Raw genomic sequence first — 17,062 nt, 5'->3', positions numbered from 1 at the left:
CGGGTCACTGTGTGTCGTGCGCAAAAGAACGGTACATGCAGGCCACTGTAACAATCTCAATGTCCACGTGAAAACGAGAGAGTCACATCCCCTCCTTTCCCCAAGATGAATGAATCTAGGGTGAGAGATTTGCAGTTTGAAGATACCATGTGGCAGTGCTAGGAAAGTAGAAAATCATATATATAAATGGCTGCTTTGGAAATTGCGGTGCCTTGAAAAATGAAATAAAAGGTGCTTTGAAAATAGAAGTACGAAGGCAAAGAAACAGTAAAAATGAAAAGCAAGTGCAGGAATAAAAAACGAGCAGAATGTGATTACGCATACCGGTTCAACCGGCAACAGCAATTATTTGTGAAAATGGCTGCTGTGAAAACAGCACTTCCTTAGAAAAATTAAAGAAGTCGCCCTTTGAAAAAGCATTGCAAAAAGTGAAAAAGGGCAGCCAAAATGTAGAAGGATAGGCAGAAATGAGGCCGCGCAGAAGCTGATAATTCTATGAGCATACCGGTTCAACCGGAAAAGAATTAAAAAAAAGTTCCGCTATTCGACATGATGACGTCGGACTAGTGCACTGCTTTTCCAGCAGTGTCTAAGCTCAAATAGTCAAATACGGACCTAAAGCGAGGTTCTAAGTCACCGAGGTAGAATGTAGAGATAATATGTTTTTGAGAATAAAAAGAAATTGAATGACAATTCAACACAACTCAGACAATCTATCTAGACTCTACACATGGGTCAGGTACTGTGCATGGAGCGAAGGGCACGCGCGGGGAAATCCAGCATTCTGGTTCCGTGCCTCTTTGCCCCAGCACGCGGGGCCCATGGTGCTGCACTGCTAAGGAGTGAAAAAATACTTTGTGATCATGTACCAATAAAAGGAGCTAGGTAGAAGCTAAAGGAGAGCAGTCTCTAGCCCGTCATGTAGCAATTGAAAGGCCGAGAAGAAGAAGAAGAAGAAGAAGAAGAAGAAGAAGAAGAAGAAGAAGAAGAAGAAGAAGAAGAAGAAGAAGAAGAAGAAGAAGAAGAAGAAGAAGAAGAAGAAGAAGAAGAAGAAGAAGAAGAAGAAGAAGAAGAAGAAGAAGAAGAAGAAGAAGAAGAAGAAGAAGAAGAAGAAGAAGAAGAAGAAGAAGAAGAAGAAGAAGAAGAAGAAAGGCATACTCAAAGGAAGTAGTGCTTACGATAGCGAATGCAGGAGGCAAATGAAGAATATCGCGACTTAATGAGTGAGTGGGAGCGAGAGACTGGGTGAGAGCAAGAGCAAGCGAGAGTGAGAGAAAGTGAAGGAGAGAGCTCAGTCTAGAGTCTGAGGTGAAGCAGAAAAACGGACAGAAAGACGTACCGGCAGACAGACAGAAGGACTCACAGGAAGAGAGAGAGAGACAGACAGAACAAATTCTCGCCGCGATCCAGTGTTCATCAATCATGGCCACCATCACCATCATCACCATCATCCTGTGTCCATAAACAAGAAAACAACAAGACGCAGCAATAACTACTTGTACTAAACGTACACAGGGCAGAACAACAGAGACCAAAAATCCTTCTCGTGACTCCGAGTTTCGTGTTTCAAAAAACACTCATCAGACGAATGATGAGTGTTTTTTGAAACACGAAAATCGGAGTCACGAGAAGGATTTTTGGTCTATGTTGTTCTGCCCTGTGTGGTAAGCTCTGCCCCTTTTTGAATTTGAAACCTACTAACTTTCTAGGCGATTGGATAACACACGTCCATTTTCGGAAAATTGTTATGCACAAAATGATCACAGATTATGTGGTATAAATGCTGGCCCAAGGTTCTTTTTTGAAACCAGAGGTCAATACTTTTGAACACACAGTAGTGGTCTCTTGGCAGTGTAGAAACGTGTGCTGGTTTGTTTTTGGAATCAATGTGAGTGCACCGAGCTGGGGTCGGATTTCAGTCGCCACCAGTGTAGTGAGTATTAGAGCGGGACAGCCATGACGTGAACAACACAACAATGTATACTGTACACTGCATGGCAAATTTCTTTTTTTTAATTCACGGTTCGAGTCAGACTCGGCTAACTGTTAGAGGCCGAGTTTTCCGCATCCGTAGGAACACCACCACCCTTCAAGGGTCAAGGCGCAGATGCAGCTCCCGAAGCGGTGGGAGGTGGGAGGTGAGGAGATCAGCTCACCAGCAAAAAGGTCAAAGACCGAAAATCCCATTCATTGACAACTGAGACGACAATTTCAGGCATGCCCTGTTACCAGGGATACCGCACAAAGCCAAAGGCTTGACCCTCTATGCGATAACAAATTATACACATACGTATGAGCGGTTTTCTAGGACACAACAATGCTATCAGACAGAAGAACAGAATAGTCTCCAAGAAGCAACATGTCAAAATGCCGATTACACGGCCAGCCCTATGAATCTTTTTGCCGAAAAAAAGACAGTTATTGCAATACCCAACGCCGTCCAGCCTCTCGACCGTCAACAGTGTCCACTCATGTACTGTTTTACTACTGGCATTGCGTAATGTGCGGACAGACTGGCGAGAAACAACAACTCGCAACCAAGTGGAAACAAAGCGGTTGCTTTGGATAGGGGAGAGCCGCACAGATTCAAACATCTGTATAATATACACCAGGCTGTGCACGAGGGAGTGAGATTCAGAAAGTCTCTCGGCTCCAAACGCACGTGCGTTCCGAGCATGTAGAATGTACTAGAAAGACATAGGAGCACGTTTCCAATGGACCGTGACAGGGATTGCGTACCTTTTTCACACGTCACTCGGGTTGCAGCAGGTTGTTCATGTCTTTCAACAGTTCTGGGTCAACAACTGTCCACTCCTGAATAACCTCGCACAGCTTAACATATCCATGGCGACGTGACGACTGAATCCACCCGATCAACTCGTTGTTATGCGTTTCGCTCGACATCTTCTCCAACCTCTTCACTTGGCTCTTGGTTAGTAATCCCTTCTTCTGCAACCTCTGCCTTAACTCGACACCGTCAAGATCTTTCAATGGCACGTCGATTTTCGCCACATAGTCGGGGTGGTCGAATGGGTCATCATAGACTGCATAAACATCAATGAAAAGAGCATGCAAGCAGCCATGCAGGATGCACTGAACACAGAATAATGACAACTTCACGATAAAGCTCACTGGAGTTAGACTTATTAATAACCGGCCGTCACACAGTGGTTGCAGTGCATATCGGCAAAGTGTTTCCCCAAGTGCGATACGAAGAATGAATCAAGCTTCGACGGCGCATTGCAAAGCGTTTCCCAAAGCGCGATATGAAGAATAAATTAGGTTCTGAATGGCTAGGTGACAACACGGTGAAACGCAGGATCTGCTGGCAGAGTAGAGATAGCAAGTAACTCTGCCATGCAGGATTAGCCTGTACAAGAGCCCCCCCCCCCCTCCCCATCCTCCTGGTGTAGGAGAGAGTTGAGTGCCCTAACATCCGACACTAGGAACAGGCCTGGCCTGGACTTTGTCCATCATGCAGCTCTGCAAACGTGCAAGCGCCCGCTTCTGATGAACACAAGCCTGTGCATTGAACAGGTTAACAACTGAATCGCCGGGCCCCGCAGTGATACGCTGGACCGCTTGCAGGGGCATCGGAACCGGTGCGGCAGGTGCGGCCAAAGTCAAAACAATAAGTTTAAATAGTGATTATTGGAGCAATGAAATCTTGTACTGTAAAGCAACTTATTTTCGCTGGCGATATCATTTCGCTGATTGGTACCAACTGGCCAAAGTAAGTTGCAGGCCAAAGTTTGTCACCAAGGGAAATCATGCATTAAAGAGGCATGGCTGCATGTGAAAGCAACAGCTACCGATCGTTTCTGTCTAAACCCCAATCGGCCAAAGTTTGATGATGGCCGAAAAAGTTTCAATTCGAGATCCGCCAAAGTTTCTCACCGGCCAAAATTCGTTGATATACAGTAGGCTATTTTGGCACAATTTATCAAAACCTTTCGGCTTTCCCAGATGGAGAGCCTTTTCGTGGGTCTTTTCATAGGCATACAAATGTAGGATACCTTCCAATGCCCCTGGCGTGTTTCACCACTGTACTGTCTACAGCACATTTAGCAATGTGTGCAATGGCAAATTGTGCCAGCTAGGAGGTTGTAGCTGGTCAGATGAACCACTACATGAGCGAGTAATACTGACAGTACTAAAAACTACTAAAACAATCTGCGCGCACACACACACAAGCACGCGCACGCGCGCACACACACACACACAAACGCGCATGTATGCACGCACACACACACACACCACACACACACACACACACACACACACACACGCACACGCACACACACTCACCACACACACACACACACACCCACACACCCACCCACACAAACACACACACACACGCGCACGCACGCACACACACACACACACACACATCGATTCAACTAAAATAACACACACTCCATATATCAATATTGCTCTAGCATAGCGCTCAGCATGACATAGTGAACCACATAATGCTGCAAGGCTTACACATCTTCTTGGGTTCCTCCGGTCCGCTACTGAAAGTAGAATGCACAAAGGAGAAAAGAGAACGTACCTATAAGTTACGAGTTATGACTAACAGTCCACCAGGGTAACGAGATGTATACTTATCGGCCCTTTCTTCTTTCTTTTTAAAGTAACACTATTGGCTCAACATCCCATTTTTAATCAGCATCAAGAAGAGGTTGAAGATGCATGAAAATGTTACGTGCATTCATGGCCAGTAGAGGCAGTTTGATCTACTTGACATGCAGAAAATTTCGTCGGTCAATAATTTCGTCCAACTCCAAAGAAAGGGAGTTTGTCCGGTTGTAAATTTCGTCCATGGATCATAAGAGTGTGTGTATTGAAAAGCTGGACAAATCGACACTAGTCCGGCATTTAATTTAGTCCAAAAGCTCATTGCACGAAAAAGACGCAATTAAATTGCAGACGAATATTTCTGCTTATACAGTAGTGATCCAAACACCAGAGTGCTGAGTCCTGAGTGGCAGACTACACACAAACAGAAGTGACGGGCGACTGCTTGTGCATGTCAGTTCAAGTTTCCATGCACTTGGGATGGTCCTCACACAGCGTCACATTTCCTGCGTCTTTTGCAGCATACAGGATAGACTTCATCACTGCAGAGTCCACTACTTCGTGAGTTTTATTTGTACAATACATGGCAGGCGTACTCAGAGTGCCTCGCAGGACTGCGAGAGGCTGCAGAAGACTAGGTTCAACCTTTCTGGACAGCCATTCACCAACGGTGGGCTACACGATGCTGGAGGAACTAGATACCAGTGAAAACCCAAGATTTGTTTGCTCCTGGACGCTCCGACGTGTTGTGATATCTGCCAGGTGCGCAGTAACTAGTATTTTCATCGCTATAGCGAGGACGCCGCCGATCGGCAAACTCGCGCTCACAGCCATCACCAGCCTCTCAACACCATCACTTGGCATCCCCCAGAGGTATAGGAGAAAGCCACAACAGCTCACAACAAACAACAGCTAAGGACGATGGAAAGAGAGCATGTCAAAAAGAAGATTAACAGTATGAAGTAGTTCAAATGGTTTTGAACACTCGTACCACCAACTGTACCGCTTTCAATAAATCGTGACGCCATTTTGTTTGAACACGCATATCGCGGATTACTGAGTACTTACTTGAACGACGGCGACATCAAGATCAGCGGAGTGTGATCAAAGAAGCCGAGGCAAGGCTGAAACAACCTGAACAACGACTTGAGAGATGACGACAGCGACGCAGGGTCAAAAATGAGTCCAGTGAAAGCGACGCAAACTGAACTCTATCTATGCTCATTCCGCCAACAGTTTCTCTTGTAAAGACGCTGTACATAGGCTGAATCGCCTTTGTCCAGTGATTTGCAGTCGATACAAACTGTTCTTGACCTGTTCTAAGCGTTTTCTTATCCATCAAAATCCATCACGAAGTTTTTGTTAACGGAGGAAGTACCTCCAAAGTGCACACTATGCTCCGGCAACTATGGTACAACACACAGCTGCTGGCGGCACGGGCAATGATGGCCAGTGGAGTGAGAGGCTACGGAGAGAGATTAACAGGTCAGCCAGATACTCACTGCCGAAGCAGGTATCTTGGCGGACCCAAGAGCGGTAGTCACGTCCTAGAGACACAGACCACAGCTCTGAGTAGCCGGAATTGGGAGTGGCCAGCATTAGGCAAAGCCCGATTTTGCCAGTGAAGCTTCGATATTCTGCCGCAACATTTGGCTGGCTCATCGTCGATATTTTTGCGTTGCATTTTTCCAGGCCACTCGATATTTTGCTTCCTTTTTGCTCCAAAATATTTGTCACGTGTGGGAAAACTGACCGAGACTCGGCGAGAGCGGGTCAAGTGTTGGCAAAAATGAGAAAAAGTGAATCACGTGTCGGTAAAACTGTGCGAAAATGAGTCACATGTACTGTATACATGTAAGTTTAAAATCTCCCAATTTCCAGCGAACGCACCGATATTTCGCTCCGTTTTGCCAGCAAATTCCCTTTCAAAATTCTTCGATATTACGCTAGCAGAATTGCTAGCAAAATCGGGCTATGCCTAGCCAGCACCCATTACGTACTTAATCAAAGTACATGAGTGATGTGCAAGTGGGAGGTCAGGTGGGTGGGTGAAAACCCAGAGATCTGGCCAGACTAGTCGAACACAGAACGGATCGAAGGAGGGAAGAAGAACGTCCCCCCTGCCTTGTTGAGTGACACGTCGAATGCCATGTGTAGTGTATGTGCTGATGATACACTCATGGACATTTCTCACGTCATCATTATCGTATTGACGTTAAACCATGCGCAGATCATTTTTGTCTGTCTGCCTTTTTGAATTGGCACACGGGTCTCCTTGTTCTTGTTCCGTTGACATAATTTACTTGCAATTGTAGTTGGTCTTCTTCTAGTCTCCATGCAATCAATCATAGAATAAACCGAACCCCGTCTCTAGCTGAGACACTACACCATGATGTAGAACGCCATGTCGAAGGAAGCTTCATGTCGCCTGCGCCAATTATTATACTATTGTTTGGTGGGCGAGGTTACCGTGACGTACAACACACGTGACCACATATGGTACGCTGATGCGGTCACGTGTCAGCAGGCATGCAGCGGTATTGCGAACGTCTGATGTGCTCCGTCAGGTGTAGACCAGGTATGCATTGGGGGTCGATTCACATGGCTTCGCCAGTTGTGTGGATTAGACAGTTATCTGGCGCTTGTCTTGATCTGTTTCATTCAGAATCAGATCTTCTCTTGCGACGGGCGTATACATGGTACATGGTGTGTGTGTGTGTGTACGTGTGTGTACGTGTGTATGTGTGTGTGTGTGTGTGTACGTGTGTATGTGTGTGTATGTGTGTATGTGTGTAAGTACGTTGTGAATGATCCCCCAATCTTTTTGAAGTCACTTGAGTTTTTTCTTCGCATTCTTGAGACCATGACCGCCTGCTATTGTTTCGTGTATCACAAATACTCACATAACTAGTTGCGGTCGACCACCATGCAAACCGTTCTGTTCCGACGGCCTGACCCCGGGCTTGACTGGACAGCAAAACATACGCGTATGTCAGAATACGCGTGCACACACACACAGGTGCAGCGCGCGCGCGCGCGTGCACACACACACGTACACACAAACACACATGCACACGCGCGCGCGCGCACACACACACACACACACACACACAACAGTTGTCAACTTGAACATACACACATACATGTACACACATTACCTGCAACACACAGCAACTTGCGGTACGGGGAGTGCCGGCCAGCGGAGTGAGAGGCTACGGAGAGATATGGGTGGACACTGCCGGAGCAGAGTCTTGGCGGAGACAAGTATGTACAAGAGTCTGCATCCGAGGGATGGCGACCGAGGGCCCAGAGTAGCCGGAAATGAGCGTGGAAAACACCACTTTTATCCACTTTATCAAAGTAAATGAGTGAAGAGAAACGGGAGGTGGGAGGGCGAAACACTAACGAGCATACAAGAATGATTCGCACACAGAACGGATTGAAATTAATAGGGAGGCGAGCTCTAGCAATTCACGTCGAATATCGCGTCGAGTGAACGTCGCATGTCGCCCACGTTGAGCGCCACACACAAAATCCACGGTGAGCGCCACATCGCACGCCGCCCACATCGAAGGCGAGCGCCACGCATGGATCACGTTCAATGTCAAGTAGAGTGCCCAGTCGCATAGAGTATCACGCGTGCATGCACTATGTTGTTTGGGAGACATGGTCGCCGCGACGTGATCGTATCCCGCACCAAAACATCACAGCATGCAGCAACAGCACTATCACACATAGCAGCATAGATTGAGCGGTAGTACGAAGCTGTGTGCACCCATTAAAATCTGCATCATCACCTTAATACTATGCACACCCACACGCGCACACACACACACACACACACGCACACACACACACACACACACACACACACACGCGCCCCCCCCCCCCCCACACGCACACACACACACACACACACACATTACATCTACCCAATGCTATAGACAGCAAGCTGTTTTGGCCATAAGGGCCCCGTCAGTCCAGCTACGAGCTGTAAGTAAGCCGAGCTACCAGCCACGGTGAAAAGGTGGCACCACAGACATTAAGTTAGCTTGTTGTCCTAGCGCCAGAGTGCTCTAACTACGGAATGTAGCGAGCGATGCGCAATGCAGCCGCACTAGAGCAGCCTACCGAAAGTGCTTGGAAAATAAGGTTTACGTCAGACTCAGATAGACTGCCATGACCTGGCAGCCCTGAACAGCTTCTGAATTCATGCTAGAACATCCAGTGCAGAACGGGCCAAGAAACGCAAGTGACAGGGTGGAGACTTGGACAGCCCGAATTGCCCAGCATGTAACCATAGCAACACACATGTTATGTGCTTAGGGACAGGCCACTGTTACTAGCTACTATTGGGCGTCGAATATTGAAATGAATATTTTGTTCGACTTTTTTTACCTGCAGGAAGAGTGGCTAGGTATGCTGGGGCTGATAACACTTAACACGTTTCACTTTGACAAAACAATCGGTAACCTCGGACAGCCCCTTACCTGATTTCTGGGAACAAACAACTGCAACATTTTCTGCAACTGCAACATTTTCTTCAGGTAAGAATTTCGATGGATCATTCGCCCATTTTCGGAGGTCCGCCATTGGCGTTGTGTCGCATTTACGCTCGTCCCGGAGCTTCACAGCGGTATTATGCTTTTTACCACCGCCGACGTGAATCCCTACAACATAGCCAGTAGCAGAGGCCGTCTCAGCTTCGTCTTCTTTGGGCAGACGGAAGACGGGCGAGCCACTTTGCCCACCGGTAGCATCAACAAAGTAGTGAAGCTGATGGTCGTGGTTTGCAAACGTAGCAAGGCGGTCCTCCTTAACCCAGTATTTGCAATCCTTGGCCGTCTCTTCTATGCCACCATAGCAGGTGTAGACTGGGTATCCGCACATGCGGACGCCTTCCTCCTTCTTGCACTGAGGTGCAACGCCAAGCTTTTTATCTGCCCATTTCACCAACGGACTAACTTTGCTCGTCTTGACCGCTATTATCCCATAGTCGTGTAGAAATAGCTCGTTAGTCTTCTCCGTGGCGTGTTCCTTGTACCAGTTAGGAACGATCAACCCGCCATGATCGTTCTTGCGGGATATCTTTTCGCTGGTCAGGGGAGGCGCGGAGAGATCTTTGTAGATTCGTACCCAGAGCCAGTCGCCGCAATCGTTGCAGACCAGATTATGTGCGGCAGTGGCGAAGATGATGTAATCCTTGGTAGCTGCACTGTTCAGATCGCTGAGTAGGAAGCACGTTCCTTGATAAGATTTCCCCGTTGCTTTGTCGCAATGGCCGCAGCCGACCGCCAGAGCAAATATGGAATGAAAGGGACTGGCCGTTTCAGCGGATGGCTCGGCCACGGTCACTCGCTCGTCCTTGCCCGGCGTTAGGCAATGTTGCGGCTCTATCTCTGCAGCTGTAGCCATACTCGCGCCTGGTTGGGCCATGGCAGAAGATTGCCCCTCCGCCATTATGCTAGTTCAGGTCAGCGCCCAGTTCACGACTCCCTGCAGCTAGCTGGCTGTGCCGATAACAAAAGCTTGCACGTTCGCGTTACCATGTGCCGGTGCAGTGGTGAGAAACACCACCGCCGGCACCGGTCACACATGCACTTTTTTTGGCAGTTCCGCCATGCGCCAAAGCGTAACTTACGCTTCCGCCGTTGCCTCGGCAACGGCGGAAGCGTAAGTTACGCTTTGGCGGAAAGTTTGGATTTCGCTACGCCAAAAAAATGCGAGCGGAACCTCCGCTTTCGCGGATCCTCTTTGGCGGAACCTGCATGGTGATGGCTTTGGAGTTTGGTGTGCTACTTCTGCACCAAGTAGTTATCATGGTTATGGTGTTGTTTGGTTGCCGTTTGGTATTTAGTTTTCATATTGTTCTTCTTTGCCAATGAACTATACGTTCTGGAGATCTCGCAAACGATACTGCATCGTTATGAGTGGATAGTTGGTGAGAGAATCCGTCTCCCAACTCATGGGCCCCGATCGCGGATGATCTCCAACTCTCTCCTTCCAGTCTCTCTTCAAGCAATGCGTCCACCAGAGTATGCAACACTAGGACTGCAACCAGGGAGTAGTAGAGTACTCTACCACACCCTCACTGCAACGGCAGGCATCCACGCAATCGCTGGGGTCGATGATGGATCATGGAGGAGGCAACGACACCCTGCTATACAACAATTTGATATTGATGTAAACTAAACTAATATTCAAATACACCCGCACTGGGCCGCATTGAATGTGCCCCAAATCCACGAGTGTACTTGACAGGAGACATTCAGCGGCCTGTCAGCGATCCACGATAGCTCTACTTGTACAAGCGAACGTCGCTTCAACTCGGACAAGAACATCTAAAATTTCATATGGCGTGCTGCATTTGCATTCCCTCCGCCAAAGCGGAGCGTTGAGGAGCACGATGGGGTTGATAGAGTTTTATCCGCCGTAGCTTGCGCGGCGGGAGTGTCGTAAAGTGGCGGGTGAGCGACAGGCACAGCGCTTGCGTGCTCTTCCCTGTCTTTTGCGTACACTAGGGCTGAAACGATCGGGGATTTTCACGTATCGATTACTTTTTAGCTTAACGATCGAGTAATCGATTATAATCGTTAGCAAACAGAGTCATAATTCTGTGCAAACATTACTCTGTTTCCACAAACTATGGCTTCATAATACCAACAAATCTGCATTAGTGAAAGGGTAGCTCCGAAACATGGCCGTTTCGAAGTCAATTTAACCTCAGAACATGAACCATACCCCTGGCAACTGCATACTCCCGGCGGAAACTGATTCAAACTTCACAAAACGAGGGTTTACAGTACTTTCTGGACACAAATTTAAAAAACGCAAAATAATCGTAATCGGTAATCAAACGAGTACTCGATTATTCGGTAAATGATCGTTTCAGCCCTAGCGTACACCATGTACTAGTGTGTTTCTGTGATAGCGGACTGAAGAAGAGTTTTTTATTTATTTATTTTTTTACTGAATACCACAGTACCATCAGATGCTGCACAGTGGGGGCGGTGGCATATTGGATGGAAGTGGGGGCGGGGCAAAAGTAACTCCTCCGACCAAAGGTCTCGGGATCATCGTTACTCCTGTGCGCCGATACATAGGAGAAAAGAAACATGTGCATCCAAGAGGGAAGCACCGGCTTTGCAAACGATAATGGGGAGAATTTGAGATTGAGATAGGACAAAACAGTAGTAAAAGCAGTGCACCGTAGAAAGATGGAGTGAACTGATAATCGGATTTTAAGGCTGAGCGAAGTGGATCAAAAAGGGGTAGAGGGGAGCTGGAGTGCGGTCAGTATAATTAGGCTGGTGTGTTGGCAGAGATCATAGCCTGTCTGTGGCCCGTGTTTTGCAATATATGTATGAAGCTATTTTGTATAATAGTATGTTCCCATTCCGTTTTTGCTTTGGTGTAGCCCTGAGGTTGATTGCTTATTTTATTTCTACCCTTCCTCTCTCCATACTTCTGTCCCCCCCCCCCCCCCCTCTCTCTCTCTCATTCCTTCTGTCGTCCACATGATTGTATCAAAGGAGGCGAAATCGCCTGTTTGTGGTGCGACGTTAAATAAACTTCTACAACAACAACAACAACAACATGTACCAGTCACCTGGTCACCGGGCCGTGCCTGCAGGTTACTTACTAGCAGGGAGTCGTAAAATACCGCAACCAGGAGTGCGCGCGCACGCGACAGCCACCATGTACCAGACTACCAGCGCAAAGCGTTGTAGGCTGCGGAGAGCAGGGAGAGCGAATGAGACACTTCGCCGTGACCCAGGTGAGCGGCTGAGCGCATACATCTCGTAACTCAAAGACAGAGTCAGTGCAGAAGCGAAAAAAGCACTGTCTTTGAATGAACAAGACGTTGGATTAGTTCCTGAAAGTCACCCTACTTGGATTGGTTGGAACTAGCTTCTTTGCTAACTGTAATGATTTTGTTGAGGAGCGGTTTGAATTCGTTACTTTTCACGACAGCCTGACGCCAGCCTGACTTCTGGCTTGCAGTAGAGCTCTCCTTCCGATCCTGTCAATGGTCTCAGATTTGAAAGAAAAAAAATACTCGAACAGTGATATTATTATTCTATACATCGCTTGTGGAAGGAAAGGGCGAGTGCTGGCGATCACTCAGTCTTCGCAAGTAGAGAATGTCCCTACTGATTACCAGCTGAGAGACAGCTATTCTGTGCTGTGAAACGAAGGGACGATTCTTGAAGTGGAAGAACAATCGTACTAGATGTGCTGATCTACTTGTATGCAATGTCACCCACAGTGTGTACAAACCTGTAGGCTAAAGCCGGTGTTACACTGGGGTTTTCTGGATCTTCAAAGCACCAGAAGTAGTATGTGTACTATTGAAAGCGCCCATTCCGTCTTGGAGGTGTGCATCACATTGACATTGTGCATGCGGTCTTTTACTAGTACATGTGTTTGGTCAGAGTCTCATCTGTGTGTGTGTCTGTCTCTCTGTTTGCTTGTGTGTCGGTGTGTGTGTGCGCGTGCGCGCGCATATGTGCTTATGTGTCTTCATGTGTGAGCAGTGTGTACTTTGAATGTGCCGTGCACAACTGTTTTGTGTGTGTATGCGCTTGCAATTGCCTTGCATGCGCTTTGAACATGTGTTCGTGTACGTGCTCCGCAGGACTTGTGATTTTGCCTGACCTTTGAAACCAATTGGACTGCCTGCCCTGGCAAGGGACTCTTATTGCTTAGCTTCTTGTTATGGCGGCATCAACAGTAGCACGTAACGCCACTCGACCTGTCGTTGCTACACAGCGGCTGCTTTCTCGCTCCCACTGTATCAGTTCGGCGTCTTGCCCAGCTGCACCGTGTAGCTGTGTGGTTAAACAGCATACCGGTGCTCCCTGCTCAGTAGCTGTTGTCAGTACCAGGAACTTGGTGAGTGTAGCGGACACAGGTAGTGGCGAGTACACTGCGTCGCTGGTGACACACCGTCACTGGCAATGCCCACTGCTCACGCAGTGCAGCGCGTCACTATTCCGCTCCACCACGTGTCACAACCGCAGCGTTGCAAGGGCTGCTAGCGCAAGTGCAGCGTCTCCAGCATGCTAGCAGGAACAGCGCAGCAACGGTGGCGGAGCACTGAGCCCGGAGCAGAGGTCCCGATTGGCTTCCGCTTGTCATATGCTGTGCGCTGCGATCGGGTCGTTGCTCAGCACCATCCCTTACTTGCTGCAGCAATGTTCCCGCTACAATGCTTACCCGGGTGTAGCCAGCAACGGACTGCGATCTAGTGTATCCATATTCTCCACGTGTACATTGGTGCTTGATGACATCAAGTCACTGCTTCCGTCATCGAATACTAAGAGAGATTTCGCACAGGCTGTGTCAGCACTTGAAGAACATTCAGAGCTGCTCAGGGATCACGCGCAGCTTTTTTAGTCATCTACGCTGTCGTGCAAGTGGACAAGACTGGCGACCTGATCGTTGATCATACTCAGTTTCCGGACGACTTTCTGGACACTGCTGAGAGTATGGAGCGGAGAAGCTTCTATGGACGGTGCCTCGGCCTTCATGTAAGTCACTGTGAGAAGTAAGGTGACATTTGTATGTGTGCTCTGCGACCGTAGAGTACAATAGCTGTCCGTGGTCTTTTGAATACTCCTACCCGATCCCCCTTTGGTGCGTCCATGGAGCTATAAAGCCGAGACCTCTGGTCGGCTGAGCTTAATGGGCCCCACCACCACATGCATACTCCATTATTCACCCCAGTGTCTGGAGATAATGTGGATTTTGTAGAGAAAAAAAGAAGAAAAAACATCCGAGTTTCAAAAAAAAAAAAAGTTTTAGCATGCCATGTGCGGTTGACGTTGACGATTTGTTCTGTACCATGCTCAACACTCTCTTTTTGCTGCAGAGTGCCAGCTCTGAGCCTTCTAAGGCAGTCATCATTTACTTCCATGGTGGAGGGTTTCTGGCGCAAACGTCACAGTCACATGTGGTAGGTCATTGGAAACAAATGGGTGTGCTTTGCTGCCATGCTCCATCCATTTCTCCGCTGCCCTAGCCAATAAAAAGATACTGTATCATGTGTGTAACACGGATGTGCACCAGGTTTTCATTTGGCCCCATATACAATAGTACATTGCTGCTCCATGACATCCAGTCGCGTCACTCAAGTACGTGCCGGGCGTTGCGCAGCCCTAGACCTGCGAACATTGGGCTGCGAAATGGTGCAAGGCGCAAACTTGACTCACGTGACCGGATTTCATTGAGCAGCACTGTACTTTAAAGTGCTTTGCTGTGACTTTGTCACTGTCTGGTTAGCTGTGATTTTGTCACTTTCTGGGTAGCTGTGTATGCTGTGCACAACCGGATTTCATTGAGCAGCATTGTATGGTTTTGTCACTTTCTGGGTAGCTGTGTGCACATCACCTCAAGCTTTGATTTTCATCACCTGCAATTGAAACAAAACTGCGTCGCTTCCTTTGTCCTGCTTTCTTTATCTGATGCAACGTTGGTGATGGATGAGGACAGAGAGCTCTGTGACTAGAGGCAGGTGTTTGGTGGCCGTGGACCGTGTGACTTGCCTTTGCCCTTGATAGTCTCCTTAAAGTCATCGGAATCCACTCTCTCGGTCTCTCTGTGCTCGCACTGCTAGCTATGCTGTGGATGTACTCCGCAACGCTGATTGCTCTGTGAGTACCAGTTCATGGTGTTCTTCTCTTGTCCTGTCCAGCACGCCAGAGTATCACCCGAACACCGGTCACCTGTCACAGCTGCAGTCGGGCATCCACCAACGTCATGCCACCATCCTGAATGCTTCGCCGGCCTACCTCTCTCCACTGCTGGCCAGTGATGAGATGCTGCACAGCTTACCATCGGTTGCATTGCTGGTAAGCCACTATAGCACACATGGCAGTACGGTATGAGCTATGCATTCACATACCAGTAGCTGGGGAGTGCTAATTCTGTACTTATAGTATTGACAAATGTGATCGAATCCATGTGTTCAATGCATTCTAGGTTGCTAACATAACAAACCAGACCAGACACGGTATGGACTCATGATTGTATGTAGGTGTGAACAAGTTAGTTTCTGGAAATGTTGTGGTGTTTGGTTTCCGCCCAACATTGTCGATCTGCATGTTTGCACTAGCGTGCAGCTGAACCAACGCAGCCGAACCAACGTGCCTTGCAATGCTTTGCTAGGCTTTTCTTTCACTGTATCTTTTTGGTCACATATAATACCGTACACTTTTCTTACTCAACAGAATCTTAGAAGGAAGAAGGAACGGTCGGTTGTTGTCTTTGGCGGTGTGTCGGATCATAGTGCATGCTACTAGGCGCCATTCGGTTACAGCACTTTTTGGTGCCGAAACCCGGGACTCAGGAGTTTGTGTTGTAACTCGGATTAGTCGGGCGAATTGGGTAGCAGTGCGAGATGGCCAAAGTCGAATGCTTCTTGAGACCGTTCCGCGGGGGTCGGGACGACCTGAGCAAATTCTGGGCGAAGTTCTCAGTTGTCGCGGACTTGCAGAAGTGGGACTCGGACGAAAAGAAGATGGCGAATCTACCGCTCTATCTCGAGGGTGAGGCGTTCACCGTGTGGAACGAGATGGCGGCAGCGGATCAGAAGAAGCCGGCCGATGTGAAAGCAAAGCTGACCGCCGCTTTTGGGATGGCACCGGATCAAGCATACTCGATGTTTACGTCCAGGATCTTGCGGGGAGACGAGTCGGTGGACAACTTCGCAGCGGACTTGAAGATGCTTCTCACCTTGTCTGGTGAGCAGGTTGATGCTGACGGGAAGAATAATATAGTGATCGGGCAGTTTCTTTCCGGGCTCCCCTCTCAGTTTGCGAAGGAGCTCCGTATGAGTGGAAAAACGGACACCATCGACGATTGCGTGGAGTACGTCAGGCGGCTTAGAAGCGTGGAGCGATCGATGAAGCCCGGTGTGGCAGCAGTGAGCTACGGTGCTCTAGACGATCGGGCTCCATCAGGCTCTTCCAGGATGACCGCTGCAGCAGGTGCAGGTCGCGACTCCGCAAGACGTGTCCTGTGTTACAAGTGTGGTCAAGTTGGCTACTTTAAGCGGAACTGCCCTGCGAGCACGAGTAGTGGCACCGGTAGCCACAAGCAAGCCAAACACAGTCAGCTGACGTGTTTATTCTGCGACGAGGCTGGGCATATGATGAGAGATTGTGCGGAGTTCAAGGCCTTCAAGCAGAAGAAGCAGCGGGGTGGGAGTGCAGCCGCTGCTCCTGTGCACTCTGGTGATCATGGTGACTCCAAGGTGTTATGCCTGAGCAGTGGAGGTGACAGTCTGCCACGGATCTTTGTGGACATCAAATGGTCCGGCGGTCCAAGCAAGCGTGTAGTAGCTGCTGTGGACACATGTGCATCCCGCTCCCTTGTAGCTAGCGCCCTGGCAACCGACCTAGCTTTGGATATCAGGCCTACGTCATCGACAATTAATGCGATCGATGGCAGTCCGGTGGATGTCCGTGGCGTCGTG

At 48.6% G+C, this 17,062-nt stretch overlaps 2 protein-coding genes across 3 annotated transcripts in view; one reads left to right on the top strand and one right to left on the bottom strand.

Moving 5' to 3' along the window:
- Positions 1 to 62: 62 nt before the first annotated feature.
- LOC135829471 (uncharacterized) lies at positions 63 to 10,122 on the bottom strand. Its single transcript, XM_065341876.1, has 5 exons — positions 9,075 to 10,122; positions 7,488 to 7,551; positions 4,492 to 4,520; positions 2,740 to 3,044; positions 63 to 1,452 (listed from the first exon to the last, which is right to left on the bottom strand). Exons 1-4 carry the CDS (start codon positions 10,042 to 10,044, stop codon positions 2,752 to 2,754), a joined length of 1,356 nt encoding a protein of 451 aa, XP_065197948.1. The 5' UTR covers positions 10,045 to 10,122; the 3' UTR covers positions 63 to 1,452; positions 2,740 to 2,751.
- A 2,291-nt stretch (positions 10,123 to 12,413) lies between these two features.
- Positions 12,414 to 17,062, top strand: part of LOC135829473 (hormone-sensitive lipase-like) — a 40,131-nt gene continuing 35,482 nt past the window's right edge. Inside the window, exons 1-3 of one of the 2 annotated variants that reach the window (XM_065341881.1) lie at positions 14,088 to 14,117; positions 14,459 to 14,542; positions 15,281 to 15,437. In XM_065341881.1, the coding sequence (XP_065197953.1) occupies positions 14,095 to 14,117; positions 14,459 to 14,542; positions 15,281 to 15,437 (264 nt within the window). In that variant the 5' untranslated portion in view covers positions 14,088 to 14,094. Of the gene's footprint in view, positions 14,118 to 14,458; positions 14,543 to 15,280; positions 15,438 to 17,062 lie in introns of both variants that reach the window. The other variant, XM_065341880.1, reaches the window with a different exon arrangement.

The sequence above is a fragment of the Sycon ciliatum genome, chromosome 13 (genome assembly GCF_964019385.1).
Source record: "Sycon ciliatum chromosome 13, ocSycCili1.1, whole genome shotgun sequence".
Taxonomy (NCBI): domain Eukaryota; kingdom Metazoa; phylum Porifera; class Calcarea; order Leucosolenida; family Sycettidae; genus Sycon; species Sycon ciliatum.
Note: the sequence above shows the minus strand (reverse complement) of the source record. Positions and strands in the feature narration are given on the sequence as shown.